Below are 13,972 nucleotides of genomic sequence, written 5' to 3'. Positions count from 1 at the left end.
GGTGCCAGTCAAGACAGGAGAGGCAGAGCAGGGGAACCCTGATGTGCCGCAGGGAAAACCGGGCCGTGGGTGGAGCGTGTATTCGGGCTTCTGTGAGGCAAGGCCTTCCAGGCCCCAATGCCCCCCTGGGGAGGCCAAGCTCCTTGGAGGTGCTTGGGCCTTTGGGGCCACACTTATCATGAGGCAGGGCACATTTCCAGCTGGCAACTTACATTAAGCCAATTAGCCCCATAACAACGAGGCGGGCTCCAAGACTTGGAAAGCGAAGATAAGGATGTCTGAACTGCAAGGTCAGGTATGTGGGGCCCAAGGCTGATGTGGTCCCTCCAGAACCTGATGTCGCGCCGGCCCACCTGCCAGGGCGACAGTGCCAGGGCCTGGGCTGGGGGCGCCTCACAGGGAGGCTCCCTCCTGCCTGTGCAGGGCTGGCGATGGGGCGCCTCGGCCCTGGGGAGGGTATCTGTGTTGGAAGGTTTTACTGCCAGGCTGGGCTCCTTTGAAAAGTTCATCTTTGGCTCCGTGTTGCTGATAAGCGTTTGGCATTTGCATCGCGTGCAAGGCAAGCCCCTCACAGCCCAAGGAGCAGGACAGCTGCCTGTCCCTGGAGTGTGCACGTCTCAGTCCTTCTCTGCTCACCGGGACACGGGTACTTCGGAGGTGACGGCAGTCTTCCCCTGGCCCCACACCGTGTGGTGCTGGCAAGTCGTGGGGGCGGGCGGACCTGGGTCAGCAGCCGAAGGTCAGTCTCCCAAATAAAGCCGGGAACTACCGTCTCAGCAGCTGCTGAGGGAAGAGCCTGCCGCCCTCTCCTGGGGCACCAGCTTCCCAGCGGCTTTGCCCGGGGAGGGGCTGCCGCCGACCCCGCCCCGCCTCACCTGACCGACCCCGTCCCCCCACCACCAACGTGCTCAAGGAGAAGAGGCTTCGCCCGGCTCGGCACCAGAGCGGTCTGCATTTCTGGGGTAAAGAGCGAGGAAGGGGAAAGCAGGTATCTTTAAAATCTTTGTTGTAGAATACAGCGCAGACAAAACTTCCCGACCGCCAGCCCCTAGAAACCGCTCCCCGCGCCTTCCGAGCCCGGGCTGCACCCCCATTGGTGTTGCCCTCCGGGGTGCCTAAGCTGCCGAGCGGCCGCTGTGTGGTCCCCTTGCAGGCTGGGTCCCACTAGCACCCGGGCTGCGGTGGCGGGGAGGGGGCAGAAACCGGCTCAGCGCCCAGCCTGTGTCCTTGTCACATACCCTCAAACTTTCCAGTTCCGGGAGCAATCGCTTGGGGGAAGCGGCGGGAGAGGTGGGCAAGTCAGAGACACGTCCCTCTGAGGGGCCCTGAGCCCCCGAGCCTGCGCTGCTGTGCTGGCCACCCGGCAGAGGGGCAGGAGGGAGGCCACCCCGGCAGCTCTCCTGGAACCACAGTGGAATGAGGAGTGTCCTCAGGAAGCTTTACATGTCTCCTGCACATGCAGAGGGCACACTTCTGGGAACAAGAGACCAGGTTCAAGGTCGCCGGGGAGGAGCGGTGGGAACAGGACACCTGAGTTGAGGCTCTCTGGGGACCCCATGGAGCCTCGAGGCCCACCAGCCCCTGGGCCTCTCCCCACTCCCGCTGCTATGGGCGAGCCTCTTCCTTGGCCACCAGGTTAGCCGTGACTCAGGTGATAGGAAATCCCCAACAAAATGCCTGTCTGCTGGGAAGGAGAGGCATTGACTTGCACTTGAGCCTCCCAGGGGCTCTGCGGTCCTCAAACATCCTCAGACAGGGAGGTGGGAAATAATTCCTCAAGGACCTTCTTCCACCAGAGATGCTGCAGACCCTGTGGCCCAGAGCGTGTGCCCAGCCCTAGGAGACCTCACATGGCAGGTGACCCACACAACTGTGCTGGCGGCCCTGGCCCGCAGTCCCCACCCAGACACTGGCAGCATTCGAGCTAAGGAGGATGCAGCAAAGGAGGATGCCCTTTCTATGAGGGAGCTCTGAATTCTCAGCGACGCAAAATGATCGGAACTTGCTGGGTGGTGAGGGACAGCCAGTGGGAGTGGGCAGGGACCTTGAGGGGCTTGCGCAGCGGGAAAGCAAGGTGGGGAGAAGCAACGTGGTGGTCGGGGCCTAGCGAGGGCGGTGGGAACCTCCCCCCACCCCGCTCCACCTGAACCCAGGGGCCTGTGACCAAGGCAGAAGGGTCCCTAGGCCAGGAGGGCATCCCCAGGAGACTGGAGAACAGGCTCATTTACGGCTCACAGGCAGGGGGCGCCCTTCACACTGCATCTGCATGGACAGCGCCCCTAGGGGGCGCTTGGCCAGTGAGGCCCGAGAGGGTCTGTCTGCACCCTGCAGACATTTTCAACACTTCTGGGGAGACAGACCAGCTTCCTCCAGACACTCACAGGAGCCCCTACCTTGAGAAAGTTCAAGAAAGGCTGTCTCCCCAAGGGGCTTGGGGTTGAACACACTACTAGCGAGGGTGTCTTCCCAACCCAGGGCACCTACAGGCAGGCTCAGCCTTGGCCCTGGACTGAAACCTCAAAGAAACCCAGTGGAAAAACAAGGCAACAACTCTTTTACTGAGAGGCTGAGGTAGGGCCCTGAAACACAGGCTGCAGCTGCACGTTGGGAGAAATTCTGCAGCTGGGCGCCGGGCTGTCCAGGAGAGACCGTCTGGAGGTCTAGTCCCCGCGGAGTCCGAGCCAGATTAAAAGTCTGTCTAGAAAGGTGACAGCCCAGGACAGCCAGCCACCGCTGGAAAAGGGAGCAGATCAGCCCAGAAGCCATCTCAAGGGGTCACTGGGGGGCGAGGCCGCTTGAAGGGTGGAGAAGGGACCTCCCGGGGCATGCTCTGAACTCAGGAAGCTGCAGGTGTATTTGGGGTTGGCCAGAGCAGAATCACCCTGACCAACAGTGGTTGCCCTGCCCAACAAAGCTGACAGGCCTCCATGCTACTCAGGACGTGCCCGCTGTGCTGCCCAGCTCTGTCACAACAGAGTACGGAGACAGCAGGCGTGGGAACCCTCCAGGCTGCCACCTCAGGGAGATAAGCCAGGGCCAGCAGGAGGGCACTAGGCTTGCCCACCCAAGCTCGACCTGAAGTCTCGGGGACCCCAGTCTCGGAGCACTCATGAACCTTACTCCCAGGGTTGAGCCCTGCCACCTGCTCTGTAAGTGAAACCTTTCCTCCAGCCCCCTCCTCTGCCCACAGGGGCTTGGCCCAGAGCAGAACAAGGCGAGAACAGCACGCCCTTGAGCAAGGTCCCAGCAGTGCCCAGCAGGGGAAGCCCCGCCTCCTGGAGGGGGCTGCACATGTGTGGACACCGGGGTCACCAGGGGCTGGGGGACATGCCTGGTGCTGAGTAGGCGGCCCTGCTGGGGCCACAGACTGGCTGCATTCCCAGGAGAGCCCTATGCAAGAAATCGTCCTGCCTGAAACATCTTGTGTTATGTAGAGAAACCCATGAGAAGAACCAGTCGTTCTCCAAGTAAAACAATGCACAGAACATACTATCCTCTCCACTTTTCCCATCCAAAGCCTCTACCTGTTTAAAAATATGGGATTTGTGCATTTTAAGAATCTGTGGGGCCAAGCCCAGGACCCTGCTGGTAGCCAAGCCGCAAGCACAGGGCGGGAGGCCTCCTTACCTGGGTGTTCCAGTGTGGATGGAGCACCTGTCATCCTGAAGCATGTCAAAGTCATGCAGACTTGCTAGCAAAGAGATGAGATACAGTCAGACTCATGGAAAGGCAGCGCGGAAGGCTGTCCCTTTGTGGGCTGGGCCAGCGTCCCAGTGAGGGGCCTGGGGCTGGCAGAGGAAGCTGGGAGGGTTTGCCCAGAGGGTCCACCTACTCTCCCAGTAAGCTGAGCAAAATGAAGGGACACACCGTGCGACTACAAGACAAGAGACCCTAATCATAAGGGGGCAGCTAGAGCAGAGAGTGACAGCAACCTGGGACCCAGGGCCCTGGGGCGTGACCAGCTCATCTGTGTCTCAACAGCAGCTGGTGAGGGAGTACAGGGGGCTGCCCTTTGTCACAGTCCTGTGGGAGAGCCTTTAGGCAGTATTTGTATTTTTAAAAACACACACAATATGTGGTTTAGTATGTGCCAGGCACTTGTTCTTTGTAATGAACAAATATTAACTAATTTAATCCTTATACAACCGTATTAGCCCTAGTCATCCTGGCCCAAATCATATAGCTGATAAGCAGCAAAGGTTTGCACCCAGACAGTCTGGGTCCCGAACCCATGCTCTGAACTAGAATTCTACTCAACTGCTGTGACAGTGTACTTCAAAAGCTTAACAGTTTTGTGTATCTGTGACCTAGCAACGTCTTTTTAAAGACTTTGTCCTAAGAGGATAGAATTCCCTCAGCACCCAGTAGTTCACATCCAAGTACGGTCATGCAGCTCCAACAGTATGAAGTGAAGCCACCTACACGGGCAGTGATGGGCAGAGACTGACTGTTGGGGGTCATGGCATGAAGGTCAAGGCAACATTCTGGAGAATTCCTCCCACCACCCTGCCTTCTGATGTGCCACAGCCACACTGAGACACGTAGAAGAGAAGGACGCGGCAGATGGATGCTATGCTGCGCCCTGGCCCCGGGACCGTGCTCGGGCGCCCCACACTTTACAGCTGGACAGTGAGGGTCTGGAGGCAGATAAGGGATCTCCAGTCACAGAAAAACCAGAACTTGTCTGAGGGGGCACAGCACTGCTCCTTTTGCGTCACCTTGCTCTCACCCTACACTCGTGGGCCTCGTGAAGGGGCCTTTCCACTTAACCTGCACCCCCACCCTGCCTCCAAACAAACCACGCTCGAGACTTACCTGCAGCACCTGAGTTTCTCCCTTCAAAAAAAAGTCAAAATATTCTGACCTCTTTTAAAACACTTATACCATTACCCTTGCATGAAATTATGCTGCAGCTACCAAAAGTATCAGATACTGAGGGGCCATAATCTTATCAAAATCAGTCTTTACTAATTATCTAGAGAAAATGAATTTATCAAAAGCAATGTGCCAGATAGTTTTAAACATTTTGCATATATAATCTCATTTAATTCTCATACTGTTAAGAATTATTTTTATCCCCACTTTACTTAAATGGAAGCAGAGGAGATTAGCAAGTTGTCCGTGCAGTAGATGGGCACTGGATGGTGTGGCTGAAAACAGGAGGAAGCAAGGGGTCTCTGCAGCCTGCCCTCACACTGCACAGCCCTGAGGGCCCAGCCTGGGGTTTCATGCAAGCCTTACAAGTTTCAGGGCCCTCCAGCCAGCCTGCCTCTCACAGCACTCGTGCATCGAGCTGTGCAGCCCATGCCAACCCACTGAGCAGCAGCAGGTCAGCAGTGGACACACAGCCCATCGCCAGCCTTGGAGCAAGCCCTGGGGGAACTGGGAGATGCTGAGGCTCCCAACAGAGGGCAGAGTCTGCAAAGCACACTCTGGGGTGCTTATGCCTGGTGGGAGTGTGGACAGAGGTGGCACGGCAGGGCCCTGTGGTCTGTTCTCACATCCTGGCGTGAATCAAAGTTAACTTCCTTAGGGAACTGGACAGCTCTCCCTAACCGAACAAGCTCCTATGTCCTAGACACAACCTCTGTATAACGGTGTGGGCATCAGATCTTGGGTCCTGCCCAGTGAGAGCGCATCAAGGGGGCAGGCAGGTCAACAGCACAGTGGGTGGCATCCTGGGAAGACATGAGGACGTGGAGAGCTCCAGCCCAGTCCCCCCTTCAGTCCTGACCTTAGCAGGTAATGTGAAAGTGCCCCACCTATTATCTACAAGACCCCAGAGGTCTGATTTACACGTGTCTTGTCTTTAGGAACTGTTTCCGGAGAGCCAAACCCTGCTTGAGCAGGTGGTGGGTGTGCGGGAGGAGCCCCACCTCAGGCTTATCGGGGAAGGTGTCACAGAATGAACTATGTCCTCGACAATTCCTAGTGGAGGCCCTAACCCTCCACACCCCAGAATGTGCCCATATTTGGCGACAGGGCCTTTAAAGAAGTGATTAGTTAAAAGGAGGCTGTTAGGATGGACCCTAATACAATCTGCTTGGTGTCCTAAGACATGAGGGCAGACAGGGACTCCAGAATTAGAGCACAGAGAAGAGCCCAAGGAACAGGGCACCAGAAGACAGCCCCACTCAAGAAACATTCCTCTTGGATTTCCAGCCTCCCACACTGTGAGAAGACTAATTTCTGTTGTTTAAGCCTCCCAGTCTGTAGTATTTTACTAGCAAACTAACACAGAGGGTTGCATCTGCTTCGCATTTTAACCACTGCCCACATGACTCAGAATGGCAAGGCAATGAACCAAGACTGTTTGCTGAATACCTTTAATGTGATTATAATAACACAATTTCCACTGTTTGGTATTTTGTATAAAACCAGTTACAATACATAAGATTTTCAAACGTGACAATATGTATCAAACTACATAGATATGCAAAGTTTACAGGCCATTATGAAGCTTTTTCTTAAAAACACCTTCAGGAAAATAAACACTCATTCAACCAGGTCTCTCAGGTTTATAAAATATGATTAGAAATATACATTTTAATTTAAAAAATCAAGACATTAATTGATCAAATACTGATTAATCAGTTACATTTTAAAACTTCTAATAATCTGTACATGAGTGCAGGTTAGATAAAAGTCTGCAAATTATTAATATAAAACTGCAGTACAATATCAGATGAACTCATCTGCTGACAGTTAATTCTACTGGGCATGTAAGGAGGTAACTTCTTGCACAGAGCAGGTGAACTGTCCAGGCTCTGGAACACATCTGCGCATTTCCACTTGGTGACATGGAGAACACTCAGATTAAGGAGAAATAAGATCAGCGGCTGACCTCACCGGGACAGTTTCAGTGGGAGAGAACTATTAAAGAATTAAACCTTGTTTTTAAAAGTTGTTTTTGATAAGCACTGCTTTCCAAAATGCAATGATTACTTTTAAAAATATATGAAGAGATGCAGTCAAGCTACTTTCAGAACAAACATCAAAGGCGTGCACTGCTTGGCCCAGAGTGGGGGCTGAAGCATAGGGAAGGCCCCAGGGTTCCCGGCCACAGCGCCCAGGGACCCGGACGGGCTGCAGCACGCTCCAAGGGCAAACACATATGCCTTGAGAACACTTGGGAACTCATCCAAAACCTGTCTGGGCCCAAGAAAAGAGGTAGAAATCACCCCTTTGAGAGGGGGAAGAGGGCAGGGAAGGAAGTGGGTGGGTGACAGGCTAAGGGGTCAAGTTTAGAACAGAGAAATTCTGGAGACTAGAAGCACAGAAGGCCGCCTGGAAGCAAGTGCTGGATAAGGAAGGCTACTTGTAGCAAGGGCTGCCCAGGGCCGCCCCCTCTTCACGGACAGCTGGGAGAGAATTCTAGTTTTCTTCAGCATTATAAAACAGAAGCCTATCTGCATTTCTAGGTACCCAGTTTGGCAGACACTGGTCCTTTGGTCTATCCCCCACTTGTGATGATTTGAGCCCCCAAAACCTTCAAGGGCACCTAAAAATACTCCTTCTAATTTTAACTCCAATGGAAACTGTCTTGGGGTAGTTCCAAAGCTATTTAAGGCTCTTAAGTTTAAAGGAATCTCTCCATCTGCCAGGCCCTGTTCATATGCCACAGCAACAAGTCTTCTGTAACAAGGACTTGCAATTAAGAACCTCAGAAGATTCTGGGTGAGATGAAGTTTTGGTTGGAGGGAAAGCAAAAGTCCACTCGTGCACAGCAAGAGGAACTTCCCATTGTCAGGCCCGGGACTGCCTGGATTTGAGGTCTGTGCCGGGCAAGTTTAACCACCTACGGGATCGACACGCTGGAAGCACAATCTTAAGTCCTGTGTGTGTAAGGACTGAACACCTCTTTACCTAATCACTAGTTTCCTCTGACTCATTTCAGTGAGCCTGTTAAATACAAGCATTTTTAGAAAGAGCCACAGTGATAGGAATTCTGGCTGGAAATTTGAGCAGCCAACAAGAAAAGGCAATTTGTAAAATAAAAAGTACTGTGGTTAACACTGAAACCCGGATTTCTTCCTCTTCGCCAGGACACCAGTGGCTTATTCACCATGAGGGAGACAGTACACTGACTTGCTTGACATACGGGAAGGCCAACCGAGGATGGTTCCAACATTAGTATTTCAACCCAGATTATCTATGCAGGAGATGGCCTTTACAAGTGTCAAGGGAAGAAGAGCTGCCCTGAGAATGCAGTTTTATGCATGGGCACAGTCTGAGTATTTAGTATTGTCTCCCAGGACAAGTCAGAAAATGGAATGCTTCCCCTCCCACCCAGAGCTAAATAAAGGGCAGTTTTCCCATCAGGCAAGTGGGTCTTTGTGTCTATCCACTTCCAGAGACAGAAAACCACTGTTTCTCTGAGATCTGCCCTCAGTGTTTAAAAGCTGATGTGACCCCACCCCCACAGTGCCTGATGGGGGGCGCGGCTTGTCCGGCCAAGACAAAGGCATCTTCCACCTTCCCCGCAGAGCCAGCCCACCTTACAGTTCACTCCAGGAGGGTAAAGTCCAGAGGGAGCCCTGGCCTTTCAATTACTTTTTGCATTAACAGGCATTAATCTGTGTATTCCAGCCACTTGCTACTCAGCAGCTTTTAAAATGGAATTTCCAGCTGACCTGATGCACTCACCCCGTAATAGGAAGGCGTCTGCTCTCTACTGGCCATCAGATTGCACCAGGGCTGCCGCTGCCCGTTCTCCAGGCTAGGAGGACACACAGTCATGAACACCCTCCACTTCTTATGATGGACGCAGCCAGGGTAACTGCAAAATATTTTTGTATCTGGGGCCCACTTTTTTTAGCATCAAGTAGATTGTTTTAGCGCTTGGGTCCTGCCCAGCGAGAGCCCATCAAGGGGGCAGGCAGGTCAACAGCAGAGCGGGTGGCATCCTGGGAAGACATGAGGACATGGAGAGCTCCAGCCCCGGTCCTGCCCTTCAGACTCTGCTGTGCTTCGCACGGCCGAGGGGAGAAGACACTCTCCAGTTAGGAGCCACAGTCCCTGACCAAAGACAACGGGAGGCTCCACTGCAGACCCCTGGTACCCAGGTGCGAGAGACTCTCCCCGCAGCCAAAGGACCTGGGAACGGCTTGGGTCCATCACATAACAAGACAGTCCACAATACTGCAGAGAGACTTGAGAAAAAAGGCAGTAACTCGATTTTGTTTCCAGGGGAAACACCAACCAACAGTGTGGGTTTTTTTATGCATGGAAGAAAATGTGACTAATCTGTATGACTGGGCAACCGAAAATGGGCGGCCTTGGCGTTCTTCAGGCCCAAACCTCCCACTGGCAGCCGTGTCTCCCCTGGAGCCTCCAAAGCTCCCACTGGCACTCCTGCAGGTTCTCACTTGTATCCAACACGAGACAGTCTGAAAACACGGTTTTCACAGTCTTGTTAATAAAGCACTCTTTGGTGGAAGACAAGCAGCTTGGGTACCTCACAGTTACCATTACAACAGTATTACAAATATTACAGTGGAGATGATTAAACCAGACAGTTATCAAATTACACAAAGTACCGTTTCAGTAATGCCTGTTTTTCCTTTATAAATTTGGACACAGGGTGAACAGAAAATAAATACTTTAAAAACCTTCATAAGATCCTCAGTTCTTCTGAAGGCCAGCAGCTAAAATGATTGCCATCACAGGGACACACGTGTACCACGCAGACGAGTCGGCTCTCCTGGGAGCAGAGGGCTTTGATATTTACACCTGAGAATAAATTTACAACAGCTTTTCTCATCCTTTAACTGGAGACATTTTGACAAAAGGAGAGCTGGGCCTTCTCCAAGCCATCACTTGTACCCAAGCTCAAGTAGTTACTCAAACTCCAGTGGACACTGTCCTCATTGAATAAACTTCTTAGGTGGAAAGCAGCTAAGGCTTTTGCAATTTTGTTTGTTTCCAAATAAAGTGTGCCAAGTCCAGCTGTAGGTTTCTGTTCCTAGAATCTTCCTTCAGTTCTGGCCACAGGTTTCTACTTAACGCAAGACTGTTTTAGTCCTTGAAATGGAGGGACTACAGGAGGAGAAAAAAAAGGATTTTACCAGGAATGTCTTTAGTGGCCTGTATGTAATTATCAAAGACAAGGAAGGCAATGTAATAAAAATACTGACATGCTGAAGAGTCTACACTCGGTAAAATTCTTGAACAACAAATACTTTGGAAGAAACAGTACAATGTTGACCATAAAGTATAGACAAACGGGAGGAAGGCAGAGCAGAAAAAGGTTCCGTTCTGCAAAAAATAAAAATAAGTAACTAAAAGCAACAATGGGAGGGCAGGCAGAGCGGCAGAGCAATGAGAGTACCATAGTGCCAGTAAGGGCTTTGGTGGCAAAGCCTTCCTTGTCCTTCCTTCCCTCTGAGGAACCAGGCTGCGGGACAAGTGGGAAGAACGAAAAGATAAAGAAATGTTATCGAGGGTCCCCGAAGCAGAACTTGGTCACAGAAAGAGCTCTGGCCCCCAAAGCAGTTTGCAGGGGAGCAGCGTGCGAGAGGCCCCTTGGCTGCGCCTCACCCTCACCTCCCTTCTCCCCTTCTCCAGTTTGTTCGGTTAACGTCCAACTAAATAGCAACTCCCCAAGAAAAACTAAAGCAGAGGTGTCAGAGAAAGCCCTTCGAATCTGGAGGCGGCCCTCACGCTGCTGCCTCCGTCTCCCAGCACAGCTCATCTGTGTGGATCACTAGTTTGCAGAAACCCCAACGAAGCCCTGAGTGTAAAGGTCCAGGCAGCCGGTGGAGCCAAGCAGGAGAATTATCTGGAATTTCAGAGGGAATTATCCCAGAAGATCAGAGGTATGGATGTGCTCTGGGAATGAGACAGTAACAAAGTATTAAAGCGCATCTCGTGATGGAACAGACACTGAGATCCAAGACTCTGCAGGACAAGAGGCAGTGACAGGCATGGGGAGGTAGAAGTCACCCAGGAGACTTGATAAAGGCCAAGGATGCCCTGGGTGCAGCTACTCCCAGTGAAGAGCTTGTGAAGAGACTCACTTTCAGAAGCCACATAACGTGCCTGAGCATGTATCCTCCCCACGAGTACGAACGATTAGGTACGAATACCCCATAACAATGACCATAGGTCAGCCTGGCACGCAGAGCAGAAAGTGATGGTTCCCCATGATGCAACATGGAATAAAAGAGTCACCTGTGTATGACAGTTTTCACAGAAAATGGATGAAGTGGTACTTTTTAAAAAAGAAAAGACCACCCCAAATGAACAGTGTAAGCTTACAGCAATGTGCGTGCGGTGGGATGCGGCGGGAGGATGTGAGCTGAATGGAGTGACACCCCCATGAGGTGGAGGCAGGTTCTCAGCCGGAGATGATGAAGGAATTTTCGAGGCTCTCAAAGAGCTTTCCAGAGCATTCATGCAGCCACATTGAAAACTGGCCAATGCTTCACTGGGTTTACTCATTCCTCCGAGGAGAGACATTGAACGCAGACTCATAGCATCCCCAGCAGTGGGGGCGCCCACTTATTTACTTCTTTAGACCCGAGAAAGGGGGATGAGGCAGGGGCCACACAGGCCCTGTGCACCGAGGGCTGGCATTTCACCAGGCTTTGGCTTTAGATGTGGTTTAACTTGGTGGCCATGAGGGAATAGGAATAATCGCCCACCAGGAGAAATGGGGTGGCATTTTTTGCCAACAATAAAGATTTGTGACAATACTGGTATTTTTTCAGCCTCTACAGAACTGCTCTTTTAATGCATTTGTGGAGAAGTTCTCCAAAGCGAAGCAGGCATACCTCCAAGACCCTTCGGGGTGAGTCCCAGCATACTTCAGTAAGGCAGCCATCGCAGTAAAGCAGGTCAAATGAGATGATGTTTTCCAGGGCATATGAAAGTTATGTTTACAGACACTGTAGTCTGTGAAGTGTGCAACAGCATTATATCTCAAACAAATGCACTGACCTTAATTAAAAAACCCTTTATTGTTAAAAAATGCCAGCCATCACCTGAGCTTTTCAGCAGTCACAATCCCGGATCGCAGACCACTGCAACAAATAGAGCAATGAAAAGATCTGGAATATTGTGAGAATTGCCCAAATGTGACACAGAGACACAAAGGGAGCAAATGCTGTTGGAAAAATGGTGCCAAACAGACGTGAGCAGCCCAGGGTGGCCACCACCTCCACTGCAATGACGCATCATGAGATCAGCCTGCAGAGTCTCTCTGTGAACTGTCAAAATCTAAGGAGCCAAACTGGTGGAGGAGAGTTTAGGTGAGGTCTCCATCCTGGAAGCCTCTAAGGACAGAAGAGAAGCTGGAAGTGAAAGGCGAAGGCCCTATGGCAGATGGTGATGACCTGTGGCAGATGGTTCACGATGGTGGCCTCACAAGCGGGCCACCACATGGCTGCGTGGGCTCCCGTCACTTCCCAGAGGCAGGGAGAGGGGCCTGTCCACAAGGCATCTGCCTTTGGTGAGCTGTGCAGGCTCACAGGCAAGGTGACGTGAGCACAGGTCAGAGCCTGGCGGGAGACGGCGGCTGCCGTGCCCGGAGTTGGGGGGTGAATGCTGTGAAACCCAGCATTTTCACTGCTTTGCCCTCTAGAGCTCTCAAAGGCCCTCCTGGGACTTTACATGAAGTCTCTGTAACTGCCTGGAAACAGCTTTGGGCCATTTCAATACCCTGCCAAACACATGCAGTCTGGACTCTAGACCCCACAAAGCATCCATCCAGGGACCAGGGGCGATGCTCGTGGCCATCAGGAACCTCTGCAAGGGGCACACGCTTGGATTGCTGCATGAGACCCAGAGGGAAAGATGCACAGGCCCCGTCCCGCAGAGCCACGTGGACGGATGGCCCTCAAGGGCCTCCTCCTGGGCTCTGCCTCCTGTAACCTGAGGAGCACAATGCAGACAAGCGGAATTAAACGTACGAGACACACCCCGCTGCCACGAAGCCCAAGCCAACTGCCCCTGAACAGAGTGAGCCTGCCACTCAACAGTCCACCACCAGCAGCTGGCTTGTTCTATGGATTTTAGTGTCCAAGTTAAAATACCCCTAATTTCCCCCCATTTACTGTAGAAAAGTCAAGAGGAAAAAAAAAGGAAAAGAAAAATCCCCACTGTCCTAGCAACCCAAAGGCCTGTTAATACTATGGCATAGCTTTCTTTACTGAACTTCTGTACATATAGAGAAACTTATAACATGTCCATACATCTTGCATTTCTATGTACATAAACTATATCGTACACTTACAAAATTAAAGTACCACTTTGCTATTTTTGTGTGTCACTATTTCACTTACTACATCATGAGCATTTATTCAGGTCTTAAGATTTTCTTTAAAAATATGATTCTCAATTTTTTTAGCATGATTCCTCTTTCTCACAGTAACATTCTGCTTTTATGTTATAATGTACCTAAATCTTTGACTTTTTGTCTGTATTTCTTTTGTATTCTTCTCAAGTGGAACCAGTCATTAAAAAAAGAATAGGAACATCTGATACCTTCCTAACGAAAAACTTAAATTCCTCAGTCTTGGGCTGGTGCCCACTGCATGCTCACGTGTGTAAACGTATGAGGTTGCACAGAGGAGGAGTGAAGAGAGGAAACTGCAGAACTGAACAGTTCCTTCAAAAGCGCACAGAGCCTCGGGTACGTCAGCCTGTACCGGCTGCACCTACAGGCCCGCTCTGCCCTGAGACCACGGAGGACCAGGCGGCGAGGGCAGGGGAGCTGTGAAGGACACGTAAAGCCTGGCTCGGATTCTCTTCCAAGACGCTGGGCCCCGCGGGCCTTGAGCAGAGTGCCACACGGGCTGACCACACAAGGCGAGGATGCACTACCACCACCCTTGAGTTCTCACAGTCCCGTCACCACACTTGTTTGCTGCTGAGTTTGCACATTTACGCTGCATCTGATACACACACAGACAGACTTCCTCCCAGTCCTGACAGAGAGCTTTGGAAAACTCAAGAACTTCTAAGTACAATA

At 51.7% G+C, this 13,972-nt stretch overlaps 1 protein-coding gene across 11 annotated transcripts in view; it reads right to left on the bottom strand.

The window, feature by feature from the left end:
• Positions 1 to 1,424: 1,424 nt before the first annotated feature.
• CDC14B (cell division cycle 14B) overlaps positions 1,425 to 13,972 on the bottom strand; it is a 122,279-nt gene continuing 109,731 nt past the window's right edge. For 4 of the 11 annotated variants that reach the window (XM_036904414.2, XM_036904410.2, XM_036904417.2 and 1 more), the window contains one exon: positions 6,311 to 10,038. Coding sequence is in view for 10 of the 11 variants with exons in the window: in XM_036904410.2 (XP_036760305.1) it covers positions 10,002 to 10,038 (37 nt within the window). In the remaining variant the exon portion in view is untranslated. Of the gene's footprint in view, positions 1,474 to 2,590; positions 2,734 to 3,627; positions 3,692 to 6,310; positions 10,039 to 10,330; positions 10,397 to 13,972 lie in introns of those variants that run through there. The other 7 variants (XM_036904409.2, XM_057498486.1, XM_057498485.1 and 4 more) reach the window with 4 other exon arrangements.

This window comes from Manis pentadactyla, chromosome 3 (genome assembly GCF_030020395.1).
Source record: "Manis pentadactyla isolate mManPen7 chromosome 3, mManPen7.hap1, whole genome shotgun sequence".
Taxonomy (NCBI): domain Eukaryota; kingdom Metazoa; phylum Chordata; class Mammalia; order Pholidota; family Manidae; genus Manis; species Manis pentadactyla.
Note: the sequence above shows the minus strand (reverse complement) of the source record. Positions and strands in the feature narration are given on the sequence as shown.